Source organism: Cyprinus carpio, chromosome B8 (genome assembly GCF_018340385.1).
Source record: "Cyprinus carpio isolate SPL01 chromosome B8, ASM1834038v1, whole genome shotgun sequence".
Taxonomy (NCBI): domain Eukaryota; kingdom Metazoa; phylum Chordata; class Actinopteri; order Cypriniformes; family Cyprinidae; genus Cyprinus; species Cyprinus carpio.
Genome location: NC_056604.1, coordinates 13,473,853 through 13,490,994, shown reverse-complemented (window position 1 = coordinate 13,490,994; position 17,142 = coordinate 13,473,853). Strand labels below are relative to the sequence as shown.

Sequence of the window (17,142 nt, the reverse complement as noted above, 5' to 3'; positions counted from 1 at the left end):
CACTCACATCCGCCCTTTGAACACAAGACTCTCCAGACGTAGGGATGAATAGGAAAGTTATCAGTGTGTCTATCCTGTAACCAATGATGAACGTGCAGTTTGCAGAGAAGCATTTCAGTTGTTCACGTTGGACTGTCTGACTTAAAGGGATAGTTCACCCAAAAATTAACATTTTGTCATCGTTTACACACCCACAAGTTGTTCCAAACCTTAATAATTTCTTTCCTCTGTTGAGCATAAAAGAAGATACTTTGAAGAATGTGGGTAACCAAAGAGTTCCTGGTCCCCAAGGACTCTATTAGTATTTTATTTTATTTTTATTTATTTTTTCTTGAAGTTACTGAGGACCAGAAGCTTTTTGGTTACCCACATTCTTCAAAGTATCTTCTTTTGTGTTCAACAGAAGGAAGAACTTTAAACAGCCTGGGTAAATTATGATTTATATAATTTTTATTTTTGGGTGAACCATACATTTAAAGTGACAGACACATCTGTGCTTCAAGGTATAGGCCTATTGTTTTATTAAAATTGGAAAAGTCTGTTAATGTAATATTCCATACATTATCAGAGCATGGTAGACATAATTTTTATATTTTTGGACATTATTAGACAGATAAATTAATAGATTCTAATTCATGTTAGACCCTATTTATTAATTTATCATTTATATTAATCATAAATATATACAAAATGTCATATACATTTTTTTTTACAAATTACTATTTAGTATTTAGATAAAAATGGGACGAATTAATGTAGCCCTAATTTGAGCAAATGAATAATAATAAAAAAAAAATTATCCCATCCAGGTATCAGCTGCAGAACTGTAAAAAAAAGACTAATAATAATTAAGTATAAATATTAAAATTTAAAATAACAATATTAATATGTTCTGTTGGAAGTTTGAAGAATAAGAATGCTTGAGCATGATATTTTTTTTGTTGTTGGGGGGGGGGTCATGAATGGGTGTCCCTTATTTTGCCTCTCTGAAGGTGGCAACCCTAGCTGGTGTTGTAGCGAAGCAAAAATTGTGGTCCCAATACAACTCTGTGAAACTTCTCCTCTGTGCCTCTTCTCTCAGTCAATGAAAATCTCAATGTGGGATTGAAGCGTGTTATCCCTCCCTGTCTCACTCTCTCAGTAAGTCTCATGTCTTCACTGTGTCTGTGTTTGATGGATGGCGCTTTTTACCTCTATTCGATAGTCTGTAATTAACGTCAATGCTGCCTATACCCTGATAGAGATGGAGAGTGAAAGATTATCATAAGAAGGGGAAAAACAGGCTAGGGCAAAGTGCTGGCTGGGCAGATTTTGTGCTCAGCCGTCATTTTACATGAACCTCTCCATTTCACAGTTATCAGGAGGGGATGATCTCCTGTCTGCTGCTACGGGGGGCTTAAATAATCTAACACCCCACTCTCCCAAAGAGAGCCTATGCTGAAGGACAGCGTGTTTTAACAGATTAGCCGATTAGAGGGCGGTAGAGCGGATCTCTCCACCTGCAACTCCGCTCGCAGACCCCTCGCTGCCAGCTGCACAGTAAGGAGACAAGACACAAACCAGATCAGAAGTGAGAATAAATATCCCCAACATGGCAGTGATCTGAAATGTGTGAGAGAAATATGCTTAAGCTGGATTTATATTTGCTAGTCCTTTAATATTAGAACTTTAAATAAAACACAAATGCTACTAAAATACTAATCCGCTTTTTTGCCCTAATCCGACTTTAATATTACATACTCTTTCTGGGGGGAGAGAGTGTATGTGTGTGTGTGTGTGTGTGTGTGTGTGTGTGTGTGATTGGGAGAAAGACAGAGCCAAAAGAGACTTTTTCCTTTATTTTGATATGTAATGATGCTTCGATATATCTGTACAGGAAGTGATGTCATTATCAGCACATTTTCGCCATCTGTCAGAGTAATATTTGTGACACATTCTGGGAACAGGATATCTAAACGCTTACTTTTTGTGCAAGAGAGGTCATTATTTCTCCCAGCCATACAGATTTTCAAAAGTGACACATAATCACACATGACAGAAATCTGCTTAGGGAAAACAGTAAACAACAACAACTCTTCAGGCCGGTTCGATTGCCTGACAGATCCTTACTTTAGTCTCGTGGATTTGTTTTCTTTTACCACACACTGCTGTCATTGTACCTATCTAAGCTCTTAGCTCTGTTCCTAAACCTGTTGAGCTTCTTTGCTGTCTTCTGCCTACATAGGCAACTGGCTTCTAAGATATCAGCCTAACAGAATTGGATCCTCATTGACTGGTTTATTATATGTATTATATGGTGTTTAGCTGTCTATAGTGCTCCTTGCAGGAAGTGCACAAGAAAATTGACTAACACTTGACTCATACTGAAGGTTAGCATGTTGCTAAGCTAGCAATGTTGGTATATTTGTTCGTCATTATTAAATTGCATTGAACAATTTGTGTATTTCCTTAGTATTAAATTATATAAAATATGTTTTTTAAATTCTTAAATAGAAATCTTTTAGAGATTGTAATACAGATTCCATTTGGGCAATGTAGCTTTTTAATCTGTAATTTCTGATAGTAAATGATACAGTGATATTTTAGTATTATTTACTAGTATTTATTAATATCTTGAATATTTGAATATTTTAAGCTTTTATTTATTTATTTATTTTTTTCAGCGTTTCGAGTTTTAGTAATTATGTGGTTTTGTCATTTTTATTAGAATATATATTGTTTTTTTATATTTCCATTCAGCTTTTATTTTTGTTAAATTTAATACTTCAACCTAAACCTATTTGTGGTACTTGGTGTGTCTAATATTTTTTTATATCAGATTTGATTCAATTAATAAAAACAATATTTAGCAGTTTTATTTTTCAAGACTGTCAATATATATTTATAAACGAACACTTCTCTCAGCTTCCTCCAGCGTCTTATTCCAGTTAGATTTTTATTTTTATTTTTTTCAATAGATGCATGGCAATCCATTCTGGGATTCCCATTACTCTGAAAGATACATGTTTTGTTACAACTTGGGCAAAACCTGCTATCTTAAAAGGAGAAAGTTATCTTTTGGAAAATCCTTTATGTCAGCATCCTTAAAATTCCATCTAGATAGGCAGCTCACTAAGTGTTGGAACAGAGCTATTATATCTGTGGAACTCATTAGGGACACTAGCATTCATAAGAACCATCCTGCTTTAATGGGGTTTATACATGCTCCAATAGACACTGCAACAAAAGAGCAAGGGGCTTGTACTTTAATAGAGAAACAATCTCTTAATGACTGAAGAGAAAGAGAGAGGGAGAGAGAGAGAGGGAGAGAGAAAGAGAGAGTGCATTGGTGCAGGTGTAATTCGATTATCCTCTCAGTAGTGCAACTGCTCCAGGTGTCGGCAGTGCTCGAGAGCAGCAGGGCGTTTCCTCTCATCAAAGCTTTATAATCATCTCGCTAATGAATATAATAACTGCACAAGTGCAGACTGTGATTGGATGACAGCCTGAGATCAACCCCTCCCACTGATTATAAGCCTTTTAAAGTGACTCATCCTTTCTTGGTTAATGGGCCGTCCAGAAGTGGCTGTCGTTATGGCCAAGATACACAGTTACACATACACTTCCACTGTATTTAATGTATTGTTTTTCAAAGTAAAAAGTTCAGATTCTATTATAAATGTAGTTAATAAAAAAGGTAAAAAAATATATATTTATAGTTTAGTTTTTCCAATTCGATTTTATTTTTAATTTAAGTTTCAGTTTTAGCACTTTGGCTTAAACTTAATTTCAGTTAGTTGTGTTAGTGTTAGTTCACTTTGGTGTGTTTCATGTACAGTATTTAAAAGTAATTTATTATTTTAGTTGTTGTTTTATAGTGAGAACTATTAGGTAATAATTGCTTTGTTTGTTTAACATTAATGAAAAAGGAATTGCTTTCATATTGTATTTTTGTTATTACCACAGTATTATTTTTTTTATTTATAAATGTCCCAGGTTTTATAAAAGGGTTGCAAAAATTGCGGCTCACTGTCTAAAAAAAAATGATAATAAAAGAGTGAGATCAAACCACTCTGGTGGTTCATGTGGAGAGAGCTGTAGCTGTTACAGCAGAGCAGGGTATTGTATATGTAGTGGACAACACTAGAGAGCAGGTTAAAAGGGTTTTTAATGGGACGCCCATATTCCCAATCCATCTAGCCTCTGTTTTAACACACGCCTCCACTCGTGCAGACTGCAATAAAGCACACACAGCTAGTAAAGCCTGCACAGACACACACACGCGCGCACACACACACACACACACACACACACACACACACACACACACACACACACACACACACACACACACACACACACACACACACACACACACACACACACATATGATGGAGCAAACCCAACCAAAACTATATAATTAAAAGGACATCATCAGCATCGACCTGATAATGATTGTGGTCATTTTTCATTTGTTTAGTCTTTGTATGATATCTCTTAAGATTTACAGATTTCTGACTTTGTGTATTGACTGATCACTTGATTCTCTCTTGCTTATATGCTGTATTTGTGTGTGTGTGATGGTAAATGATCTGTAATCTATATGAATTGTGATGTATGTGGGGATCTGGTAAACTCTGGTGTGGGGTGGAGCTCAAATTGTCCTCTGAAATAGAGCCTGATTGAAATGGCCATAAAATGACACAGACTTTAATAGCCATGTCATGAAACTCCCCCTCTCAAAGCAGGAAGGAAAATCCGCTTGTAAAAGTGAAATATGTCCCTAGGGATGTTTATAGGGCTGGATTTCTAGAGGAGATCAGATGTCATCAGACTCACCTTTCAGTCCAACTCAACCAGTCAAAGCACATATTAAGCACATATTAAACATGTGAAGATACATAAATATATTATATTATATTATATTATATTATATTATATTATATTATATTATATTATATTATATTATATTATATTATATTATATTATATTATATTATATTATATTATATTATATTATGTATATTATATTATATTATTTTATTTTTTGTTTTTAACATAGACCACTATTTCCTGACATCGCACACTCCCTCAACACGCTACAATAATACACACAAGACCACAAATACCACACGCTAGATCACATACGCCATCAAGCCTCTGCAGTTTTTGGTTTGTATAACATGTTTAAATAATGTATAGGATTACGTTTGAATGACGCAGAATATGTTATTGCAATATGGGAGATATTTTTAGTTACATTCTGATTGACATAAGTTTGTGTGATCGCTGTGCTTCACATGCATATTAATACAGCACAGATGTTAGCAGTAAGTATGCTTACATAAGCTACCTGTCCACAATAGTCATGTATGAAATGGAACAGTTGGATACATTTACAATAATAATAATTTAATACAAACTACTTCAAATACACACAGAAAGTCACAGTGAGCAAAGAGATTCTTTATGGATTTATCTGAAATGATGTTAAAATGTGACTAGAGCAACACTGTTGTGATGAACTAACACATTTTGGATCTCATTCATCCATCCATCCATCCATCTAAAATATACATATTTAAGAAAAAGATTTAATTTGACAAATAACTACGGTGGGCATATGATAGAATTAAGCCATTTTTAAGTCAATTACAATTTTGGGAAATTATGCATAATAAAAATATTAAGTTCATGTCAAATTTACCATGATTTTTCATTGTTTTGTTCTTACAGCACATGTTTTTTAGGGACAATGTTGACTCCTTGGTAAGCAAGTACTGTACATTAACTTGACATTCACAATAAATATTTAAAAATGTTATAATTTTCAGTTTTTATTATTTATTTATTGTTCAGATTTTTTTTTAGTTTAACATGGCCTTCATATGAAAAATACAATAGTTCTATCTTTAAGGTTTATTGAAAATCAACATAAGAGACACCTGCATGTACAAGAATCTAAAACCCTTAACCATGGCAAAATCAGAGAATATTGATTACAGTAGGGCATACAACTGAAAAAACAAACAAAAAAAAAAAACATGACCAAAACACAACACATGGCCTTGTACCCTCACATTTCTAGCACTTGTTAAAACATTATTTCTCGCTGCCTCCGTGCAGTAGTTTACTATGTGTAAGTTTGTATTGCTGAGAAATAATTTCAATTTGAATGTGCTTTCAAACCTAAAGATGGAGCGATAAAAACCCATTACAGTCAGACAGGTTAATGGTATATGAGAACATGTTTGTGTTCACTGCATTGTTTTATAAAACCTGCCAGGAATCTGCTTACAGTGTATTGCAGTGCAGTGAACAAACAATTGAGTTCTACGCACACAAGCATAGTGAATTCAGTGGTATATTAAAGCCATCCAAAAGAACGATTACGAAATGAAAGCTTAAGACCTGCTAGTATAACACAGTAACTTCAACAATAGCTATGTGCTCTTCTCGCTACATTTCTCTGCTGGCAGAATATCTCTTTGATAGATATATATTGTTTTATTCCCTCTTCCTTTCTCCCTCTGTCTCTCTATCGGTAGAATATGAGGTATAATTTGATATAGAGAGTTATAGATATTGTCAATCTCCGGAAGATTTTCCTTCCTTCAGAGTTTAGATCCAGCACAGCAATATCACACATGGTTTTCAAATATAAACCCCTTGATTCAGAGGTGTTTCACCTGGATTCGTGTACCCAACATATTTCATTATGAATTTAGCAACTTGAAAACAAAAAAAGTCAATTATTGGTGTATATTTCATGCTGTTTCTGCCGGTTTCATGTGAACCTCCTAAAAGCATCTGTAAAACCATTACCTCATCTTTGTGCCTGTGTATATGAATATGTTTATGCATTTGAGGGCTCTTCTTTTAAAAAGCCCATTTTAAAACTACGCCACAGGGGATGCGCCTTCAGAGACATAATGACCGTCAGTTTCCCTACAGACATTTGAGATCTTTGAATGAGAAACTGTTTGATATATCAGTGTGGGATTGTATAATTATATAGATAAACTGGCTCCTGAAGGCTGTGTTTTGTGTTGGCATATCAAAAACTTATCATCATCATCATCATCATCATAATGACTCCCAGCAATTACAGTAATGTGTTTTGATATGTTATTCAGAATTTAAATAAGAAAGCCTTTTAAATTCTAATTCCCAAATGTGAAATTAACTTTAATAGACCTTATTCAGGGTAGCGCCATATTTAATCTTGGGCAGGAATGAAAACGAGGCTGTGAGGGATAGAATTACAGTTTGTTTAATGAATTGTAATGTTGTTCATCAGCTGATGAAACTTGTTTATTATTTTAAACCAAATATCAACAATATATGAAAAGTTGGTCAGTATTTATTTTTATAAAGTTATATGAGTGGAGAAATTCAGCTTTGTCTAACCCAAGTCTGTACATGAAGAAATTGCAATTAATGCCAATCCATGTTATTTTAGTGTTTTTTTTTTTTGTGCTTTTGTTTATGTTATTAGAATGGTTCATTTTGATGTTTTTGTTTGGGTTTTGGTGGGTGAGAGCCCAAGACAGAGAGTTTCTGGAGACTAAGTGAGCTGTCTTGGTAAATCCAGCAAACACCATGAAGATATCATTAACATACTGAGCAATTAACAGCATCTCCTGTGGCTAGTAATGTGCAGAATACAAATCTTTTTCCTCCCATCCTGATGACTTCTGATGAATCAAGCCCCATCCTCTTGATTTTTTTGTGGTCTCACGATACAGGAAATCTCATTCCGATTACACAAATATTTGCATTTGGCATTTACAGCTGATTTGGGCGGCACTCCCTCTGAGCTACGCAATGTTTTCCTCACAAATGGAAGGTTTTCTATCTGTAATGACTGAGTAATATAATTCACCCTACTGAGAGGATCCAACACTCGCAATATTTACATCTTGACATTTCAATCAGCTAACTTTGATAAGTTGGTATTAAAACAAGCAGAGAGGAAAACACAGAAACTGCGACTGCTTTTGTTTAGCTTTGGGCAGGATATAAACCTGGAGATATAAAATGAAGAGTATTAAGTATATGTTTTATTTAATATTATTACATAAATATTTAAAAAGTTACATATTTATTAATGAAAAATTAAATAATTACCTGCCTGGCTATAAATAGATTGATAGATTTTTTTTCTGTATTTTTGATCAAATAAATACAGCCTTGATGAGCACAAGAAACTTCGGTAAAAAATATTAAAAATCTTACTGATCCCAAACTTTTGAATGGTAGTGTGTGTGTGTATATATATTTATATATATATATATATATATATATATATATATAATATATATATATATATATATATTAGTATGCTACAAATATTGTTGACTCCTTGTCAAATTGCCTTAGTTCCTCTTTTGTTAGTTTCCTTTGGATAAAAGCATCTGCTGAATCAATAAAGGTACATTAAATAATAAGATAATATATTTTTTAATAATATATGTTTAATATATAATATAATACTATCTATAAATGATACATACATACATGCATACATACACATATGTATACATACATAGGAAATAGCCAAACAGAAAATTAGTGAAATACTTAATTGAAATACAGAAATGAAAACCCAGGACAAGAGAGAGGGAGAGGAAGGAGAAAGTGGAAGGTGAGAAAGCAAGAAATGAAGAGAAAGCGGGAATAAAGAAACATAACTCCCCTAGGACAAACACACACTCCCAGACCCCCGACCCGAACTCCTCCCGGGCGCTGTATGACAGTGTGTGTGTGAGAACAACGCCTCTGTTCAAATCTTCAGGGGCCATATTGTGGAATCCCATCATGTTGGGAACACAGAAATGGAATGCCCTGTCACTGCAGTTAGTGAGATGCATGATGAGAAAGAATATGGTTGAAAGAATCGTTTCTCAGCTGAGAGGTCGATCTCTCGAGACGGTTGACATTTACACATTTCACACACATACACACAGCACAGGCTGTTGACCAGCAGCGTCAACCCCCATTTTGACCCAGTCAGGATGGATTAATCTGATGTGAGGTAATGTGTGCGGAGATTGAATTGATTGGCTGTTTCTCCCTGCGCTGCCCATCCACTGAAGGACAGAGCCATTCCAAAAGCAACATAAAGCATGCTCTGTTCTGAAGGATATTTCATTCTGGCACTCACAAGAATTTCCTCTTCCAACTAGCTAAAGGTCATTCCATTCGAACACTGTTGTAACATCTGATCATGTTGGTTGGTTCATTTTAGTCCTGTACATCACAGTGGTTCCATTGCTTAGCCTGTCGCTTATGTACTATTGCTGGTCAAGGTCTGTTCAGACAAGGTCTGATGCAATTAAATGACATAAAAGTACAGAAAAAAATCTGTCCTGAAACTATTCACACCAAGTCCAATTCAGAATTTTTGCACAATGCAAAAATCTATTTATTTAATCAATATTTATGTCTTGCTTTCAAGGAACAGAATCCTATATTTTATGCAATATGTGTTGAAATAAGTGAACCATATATATATATATATATATATATATATATATATATATATATATATTTTTTTTTTTTTTTTTTTTTCTTGTTTTAAAAGTTAATGAATGTTATTTAAGATTTATTTACCTTTTTTTAAGATAGTCTTTGAAACCATTTTGCAACTTAAATTTGCATCTAAATCTTGAATTTTAAAAAATTACTGGTAATCAATACTAAAATAATATTTAAATCTATATATTTATTTATTTATTTAGCTAGCTAATGTTAACTTGCAGTGTTATTCTCTTACTGAATTAATTGCTCAGCATTCGAGCAAACATAACTTCTGAATAAAAAAGTTGCAGTCTAATATTTCACAAACGATGTGAAGAAGTTAATGTTTTGTGTAAAATGTTATTATTGTTGCAAATAGGCCTTTACTTGTATGCCAATGCACTTGTCTATCCTGCATGTTTATTATTAGTTATAGGGGAACTCCAGCAACAGAATTATGATGTCATGGTGTACATATCCAAAACCTTCAAATAAATTGACTGGAACAAACAGCTGGCTTTAGAAAACTGCTGTTTTTGTTTTTTGTTTTTCTTGAAAACTAAAGCCAAAAACTAAAGCACAACTTGCTTTCATGACCAATAAATCTGGAACAAGCAAGTGAGATTTGGAATAGAGGGCTCAGTACAGATTTAGAGGTTTTATTTTGGGCAATATTAAAAAAAGCTCCCCAAAGCTGCAGTATCGATCTATGTGCAAGTCCACATAACAGTCCCTGTACTAAAAGTCCCTCCACAAACAGGGATCAGAAACTTTATACCACCTAACAGTTAGAAGAGTATCCCCCATAAACTCGGCGGCTGATGCTAAACCCGCTCCAGCCATTAAGGGGCATGTTCAAAAGCTCAGACTAAATTTCAGCTGAAGCCTCTGGTGTTTGTAGGGTGAAAGCCACTAAGCTGTACTGATCCACAATAAACTGTTTTGAATGCTTCAGACAAGGTGGGTGGATTGAGAAAGATCAAGAGCGATCTTTAAAAAAATGAATTCAGACGTTTGTTTTTCACTCATTAGCGGCATTTTCTCTTTTCTCTAATAGAACTCTGTGTTTTTCTGCCTTGCAGTTTCAGTTTTAACGTTTCAAAGGCATGTCTACAAATTTCAAACACTCGAAAAGAGAAAAACACTTTTCATTGACGTGATATTGAGATAGAGAGATGGTGAAGATCTCTGCTAGAATTTCAATCATTTTGAAGGCCTAGCAAGTAGCCGACGGGCACCCAGAGCGGTTCTGTTATTAATTTTTTGGTTATGTCTTCTTTTCATCTCTGTGACCCTCAGAGCTTTAATTAAAGTTCTCAAAAAATACTAGGCAAAGCTTGTATGTTTCCTGCATAAGAAAAACAGGACTAGATTCTTTGGACAGACTAAAGTATTGCTATAAAAATAGCTAGAAATTATGGTTACTTAACTTTTTAATTTATTTCAGTTAGTTAAATTAAGAATAACACAATAACAAATTAGTGCATGCCCCCTGACCTGTATGCAAAATTACTGTTAAAAATATTTTTGTAACGTAAGATTTTTGGAGTGTTTCAGTCTTTCTACTTCAACATGTCATGTTTAATTCAGTGTGTTTCTTGCCATTTCTTTGTAATGAATTGTGAAATTTACTACTAATTTCTGAGTGAAAATTGTTTCTACATCATGTTTTAGTGTACTAAAACGATACAACTACTTTTAACTTACAAAACATCATAAAACATTTTGCTTATGGTGGAAGATACTAAAAAACATTGAAAAAACAAAAAAAAATTATGAAATAAAATGAAAAAATTTAATAAAATGTGATTAAATTGAAATAACAATTTAATTACAATGACAACTTAAACTATATTTATTATTTTATTTAATGAATGACTACATTTTTTACTTAATTTATTTAAATAATCTTGTGAAAAGTTATTGATTAACACTGTAACTCTAAATATTGCATAAAACTAAGCTGTACCTAGCATAAAAGGAGGACAAATGTGCACGCAGTAACAGACTATGGTGAAATGACTGACTGCAGGTGTGCCTGTGTAAATGAGATGCTGACTGCAATGTCATTCAGAGACAAATGTTCTTATGAAATGTTTGTGTGTGTGTGTTTTGTTGCAGTGCATGTGAAGGCTGGCACATGTGAGGTGATTGCAGCCCACCGCTGCTGTAACAGAAATAAGATTGAGGAGCGATCACAGACGGTTAAGTGTTCCTGCTTCCCAGGACAAGTCGCTGGAACAACAAGAGCTGCACCCTCCTGTGTGGATGGTAAAATGGACCTTCAATTCATTTCAATTCCTATTTCCATGTATTTAGTGTTTAGATGAACTGTAATGTTTCGCAAATCCGCCCCTATATACACAAGGTTAAAGGGTTAAATGAGAAATTGTGTCCTGCATTTTTTCATTCTTTTACTCCACCTCTCTCTTTTTCTCTCATTCTCTGTCTTTCGTTCTCTTTGTCTCCCTCAGCTGTCTGGCTGTTTCATTTAATATTGTGTCAACACTGTCCACTTGACAGAGAAATCGATCTTTATCTTATTTTGCCTGACTGTAAGCTCAGGAAAAAATAGCTCAAGTGTCTCTACACACAGCGCTCTGCGTGAGAGGAAATGTCAAATAAGCCATGTTTCACCCCATCTCATGCTTCATTCTTTCTCTCTGTATCATCTCAAATAGCTCCTCATCTTTGCTCCTGAGCTGCTCCATAATCCTCTGTATTTAAAGGCGTCATATCATTTTTTTCCCATCTTATTTCTTACTCTAGAGTCCACTTACAATTTTAACTGAGATACTAAAACACTCTTAATTGTAGGGCTTAGATTTTAATGGAATTAATTACATTAATTATAATTAATTACTGATGGGTGAAAGATAGACGCCTTTGGTTGTTGTATCACATCTTGCATTGTAATTGGCAGATTTTTAAGATGTCGTGTTTATAGTTGAAAGAGTACAACTTTCAGAAATGCATTCAGTTACGTTCCATCCAGCTGTTTTTGAGCACAAGTACGCTTCCTGTTTAAGTACTTATTCTGTACTGCCTGCTCTCGATAAGATTTGGTGAAGCGTATTGCCTTTAGTAGTGTACATGTCAGGGAGCATGATTAAATACATACATTTTTTATAAATAAGTGCACTTAATTAACAAGTTAAATCAACAGCCCTAGTAATTTAGTTGTTCATGCTAATTTTCCACCCTTTATTCAACCCCCAGAAATTAGCAGGCTGCATTTGCTATGACCTCTTTTACAATTGGCTAACATATTTCTTTGCAAAGCCTGCACTACATTGTGAAAAACTTTTCTGCACTGAAATCATTTAGGGACCTATACATTTCTAACAGTGAGTTTCTTTGAAAGGAAGTGCAGAGTTGTAGGTGCTACACCCATCTAGAAACAATGCAAAGTTTGCCTGATTTGTTTCCTTACATTCCATGATATGACCCCTACTTCTTTTAAGTGAGTATGTCTGTTTGTACTGACTTTAGTGTACTTGTTCATGTTCCCTGTGATGTGTGTGTAGCGTCTATAGTAGCTCAGAAGTGGTGGTGTCAGATGCAGCCGTGTTTGGATAGTGAGGAGTGTAAAGTCCTACCTGACCTCACAGGCTGGAGCTGCAGCACAGGAAACAAGGTTAAGACCACCAAGGTTAGTATACACTCCCACACATACACGCACATACACCTCAAAACACCCACCTTTTGGCCTGTGGGATGCCGTAACTTTCAAAGCTGTCAGGGTCATTCACACTCCAAGTGCAATAGTCTAAGTCCAGCATAGAACACATGTAATATAAAATGTGTCTCTCAGTATTTAAAATGTGGTCTAGATAGGCAGCACACTAGATTTTGGAACAAAGCCTGTCTCTCTTTCTCTCAGTGACCTAATTCCTCTTGTTGTGAACATGCTCCGTACCATACCTTAGGAGTTCATGTGGAGAGAGTCTGAAGTTTGTTGGAACTGACATCAAACACAGTACAGCCTGATTTAGGAAAAAAAAGAAGAACAAAACAGAGAAACAGAGATAACCCCTTTTTATCCTGCCAATAAAGCTTCTTGAATTTTGACAGAGAGACAGAGACCGAGAAAGAGAGAGACAAGCACAGCAACAAACACACAAGCACTTATGTTATGAGTGACAGATGTGAAGTGACTGACTGAGACTGTTCTCAACAGGAAAAGTCAAATGCAGAACAAAGCAGTAAATAAAATGAAGTGACCAGAAGACTTGATGTCAACATTTATTCTGATCTCTAGTCACAGGAGAGCAGGGTACTAAATTAACTCTTGCCAAGTGGAAAATTCAAGGAAAATTGTTTTTTACTTTAGGAACAAAAAATAAATGGTTTATATATATATTTTTTGTCAGTTCACCCTACACTTATAAATGTGACAGAAAGTTAATTTTGGACTTTGCTGAAGAGGAAGTATCCATGACTCAAATCAAATTATGCACACACAACTACATATATTATTATTATTATTACAATATTAACCAGTAGAATATGTATTTTCCATGCACTGCGGTTATAAATATTTAAACTTCCAATTAAAAGTTTTGGCAGATATAAAATTTCTAGACTTATTTAGCCTTTACTCTGTTTTATTGTAGAAAACAATACATGGAGATGTATCTGGAGAGTTTTCTTCCATTACTGTAAAAATGAGAGTCATGGTAATTTTAATTATTTTTTAAAGAGTTCTATAAAAAATATATTTTTAAAAAACCTAGAGGAGAGCAGAAGAGGAGGAGAAGAAAGAGTCTGGTTTGATCAATGACTGCTTAGCTATTCTGTGCCATCATACCTCTCATAACATAAAATGCACACATAACACTGATCCATATTTCATCATAGTGAATTCATGTGAACCTACATGTGTGTGATGAAGTGATTTTAAATGCACGTGGTGTTTCTTTAGATCTAGTGAAATCTTGTGAATTCTTGAAATTGTGTGTGTGTGTGTGTGTGTTTGTGTGTGTGTTAAAATGAGTTTATATATTATTTTAGACCATGCACACACACAGCCCTCTGTCGCATCTTTCTGTCTGATAAATGCACAACATTCTATCTGTCTCTCTCTGTAGGGAGATCTTGTTCCCATGTAGACAAAATCTGATCCAAAGCTTATTGTTAGTAGTGCCTGCTAACAAAAAATCATAAAGACTTGTCTCTCTTTTGGCTCGAGCAACGTCCTAATGTTCCAACAAATATCCAGAACACCTGCATAGCAACACCCAAACCACCAACTGAAAACAACCCAAAATACCCTATAGCTTCATGGTAGCACTCACATTTTCTTAAAAAAATATAATACAGCATGTATATTGTCTTTTTTATGAAAAACAAAAACGTTATTTACTTTATGAATAATTTTTACCTTTGAGAACATCCCCAGAGGTTTTATCAGGTCTTATAAAAGTACAGCTACATAAACCCACACAAACACATTAATTCTCATTATAGATGCAACTGTGCTCAGAATGAGACCTACAGCACTGAACCTTCAGCTCTTTAACTCAATCTGAAATGTTTTAATGTGATCTCACTTCTCTAAGTTTGTATTCAGTATTGGACCACATGCTGATCAAAACTTTTAACCAAGATTAATGTGATCTTACATGCAAATGATACATCACATTAAAAGAAACAGAAATCAAGAGAAAGAAGCTGGAGATCTTATATATTCCAAGGACCTAGAGTGCAGGTTTGTAAGAATATAAGAGAGTTGCTTTGATCAGGCTTGGACGTTTATAATGATTGATCAGCATGGTAACTGTTCATTCTATGCCAGCACACCTCTTGCAACATAAACCTTGCCAAAACTGAAAGAGACACCGGGAAGAGGAAAGAAAGAGGAAGACTGAGAGGGTGGATCAAGTATCGGGCATCGTGCCATGCCACTCTCCTCAGTCCTCACTCTGTGCCAACTTGGAAGGCATGGTGCCAAGTTCTAAATGAATGAGTTTGCTTGGGCGCCAACTGTTTCACCCACAGCTCCGGCGGACCATGCCCATCAGCGGCCAGGACAAGAAGTCTGTGCAGATAAATGTCAAGCATTAATGAAATCTGTACTAACAGAGATGGAGAACCAGACGACTTCTTCCTCTGCACAAAATGGGGACATATAGTTCATAGTGATTAATATTTGGGGGTTATTGGAGTCAGATGTGCTGGTAAACAAAGGTGCAGGAGTGTCAAATGGAAAAATACCCCAAATTGTCAAACCTAAACTCTTCCTTGTTCTCTATTTCAGGTGACCCGATAGTTCTACGCTCCAAGGAACCACCAGACCCAACGTACTGGGGACAAAAGTGCTGAAAGTGAAGACTAACTAGAGACCCCATTGAGCTTCATCTAACAGGATTGATCAGTATTAGTCATACGAAAATTACTTGCAATCAAAACATCTGAGGAACAGACTGAGCTCCAGAAATATATCCACCATAAACATTAGGACCATCCTGAAGTTAATGTTTCCTCCTCACTGGACCCCCTGGCCTTCCGGACGCTCAATCTTCTGGGTGTGGTTCCACAACCTCTGGAATGTGTTGGCTGGGGGGGGGGGGGTCTCGATGTACGTATGCAGTTGTTGTTGTTTTTTTTTGTTTGTTTGTTTTTTTTACAGAAGATGTTTGGATCATCTACACCAGTGCAGTCCAGTGGAGTTTAAGCTTATCAGCAACATGCTCTCCTTCCATATCCATCCCTGCGCTATCCGATCAGAAGATCCAATCATTTCTTGTGGAATCCTTTAAACAGCATTTAAACATGTAAAATCAATCTGGACCTTTAACGGACTCATCTTCTGTATATTGTTTGTTTCTAAATTAAAGCTTTTCAAGCCCACAGTCTGAAATAACAGATTAGATGTACCAGTATATGCTAGAAAATGTAAAAGTGTAAAAGATCAAAGTGTTATTCTCAAAACAAGCAGAATAAAGTTTAAAGGTTATCACTTTTATTATCAATGTTTTTATCCAGCCTGGTACTGCTATCGAGTACATGTGTCAGTATTATATACAATAATTAAAAATGTCGAAAATAATTTTTCTCTGTACTCTGATTTCAGAGGCTGCAAGCTAGTGAAACCTAATGGCTTGTTGTGCCACAAATAATATGATTTATTCAGTTTCCCTCCACTGATACACAGAAAAATAACATAATCAGCATTATATATGTATCGTGTTTTCTGACCTTTAAGCCTTAAGACAAAACTGCAGTCACTCCAAATGCACACCCTCATGTTTCAAAAGGAACTAAAATAACTCTTTGCAGTGTAAATATATGCTCTCTATGCACCACCTCTCTCTGTCCTTCCCTTTCTGACAACAAAATGGGATTTGTTTTTGTCTAATCGAATGCTCAGATCTGTTCAATGCACATGCTATTTAGCTTTGAGGAGAATGTTTGTGCATGTCATTAAGAGATTAGAGAAATTAAAAAATTCATTAATACTAACCACAACGTCAGCACAGACTGAGAGAGAGAGAGGTGCACAAAGAGAGATATTTGAAAGTGAAATGATGCATGGGCCGTGTATGGAGATGCATGCTGATATCGTAATACATGATATCATGAAACACACACCCAGAGGCGCACGTACACATACTGAAACTCACCGTAGCAGAAATCCCCC

The 17,142-nt window shown here is 35.2% G+C and overlaps 1 protein-coding gene across 1 annotated transcript in view; it reads left to right on the top strand.

The window, feature by feature from the left end:
• LOC122138241 (chemokine-like protein TAFA-2) overlaps positions 1-16,540 on the top strand; it is a 70,110-nt gene extending 53,570 nt beyond the window's left edge. The window contains exons 3-5 of the mRNA XM_042729845.1: positions 11,622-11,771; positions 13,028-13,152; positions 15,760-16,540. Coding sequence (XP_042585779.1) covers positions 11,622-11,771; positions 13,028-13,152; positions 15,760-15,771 — 287 coding nt within the window. The 3' untranslated portion in view covers positions 15,772-16,540. The remainder of the gene's footprint in view (positions 1-11,621; positions 11,772-13,027; positions 13,153-15,759) is intronic.
• The last annotated feature ends 602 nt before the right edge of the window (positions 16,541-17,142 follow it).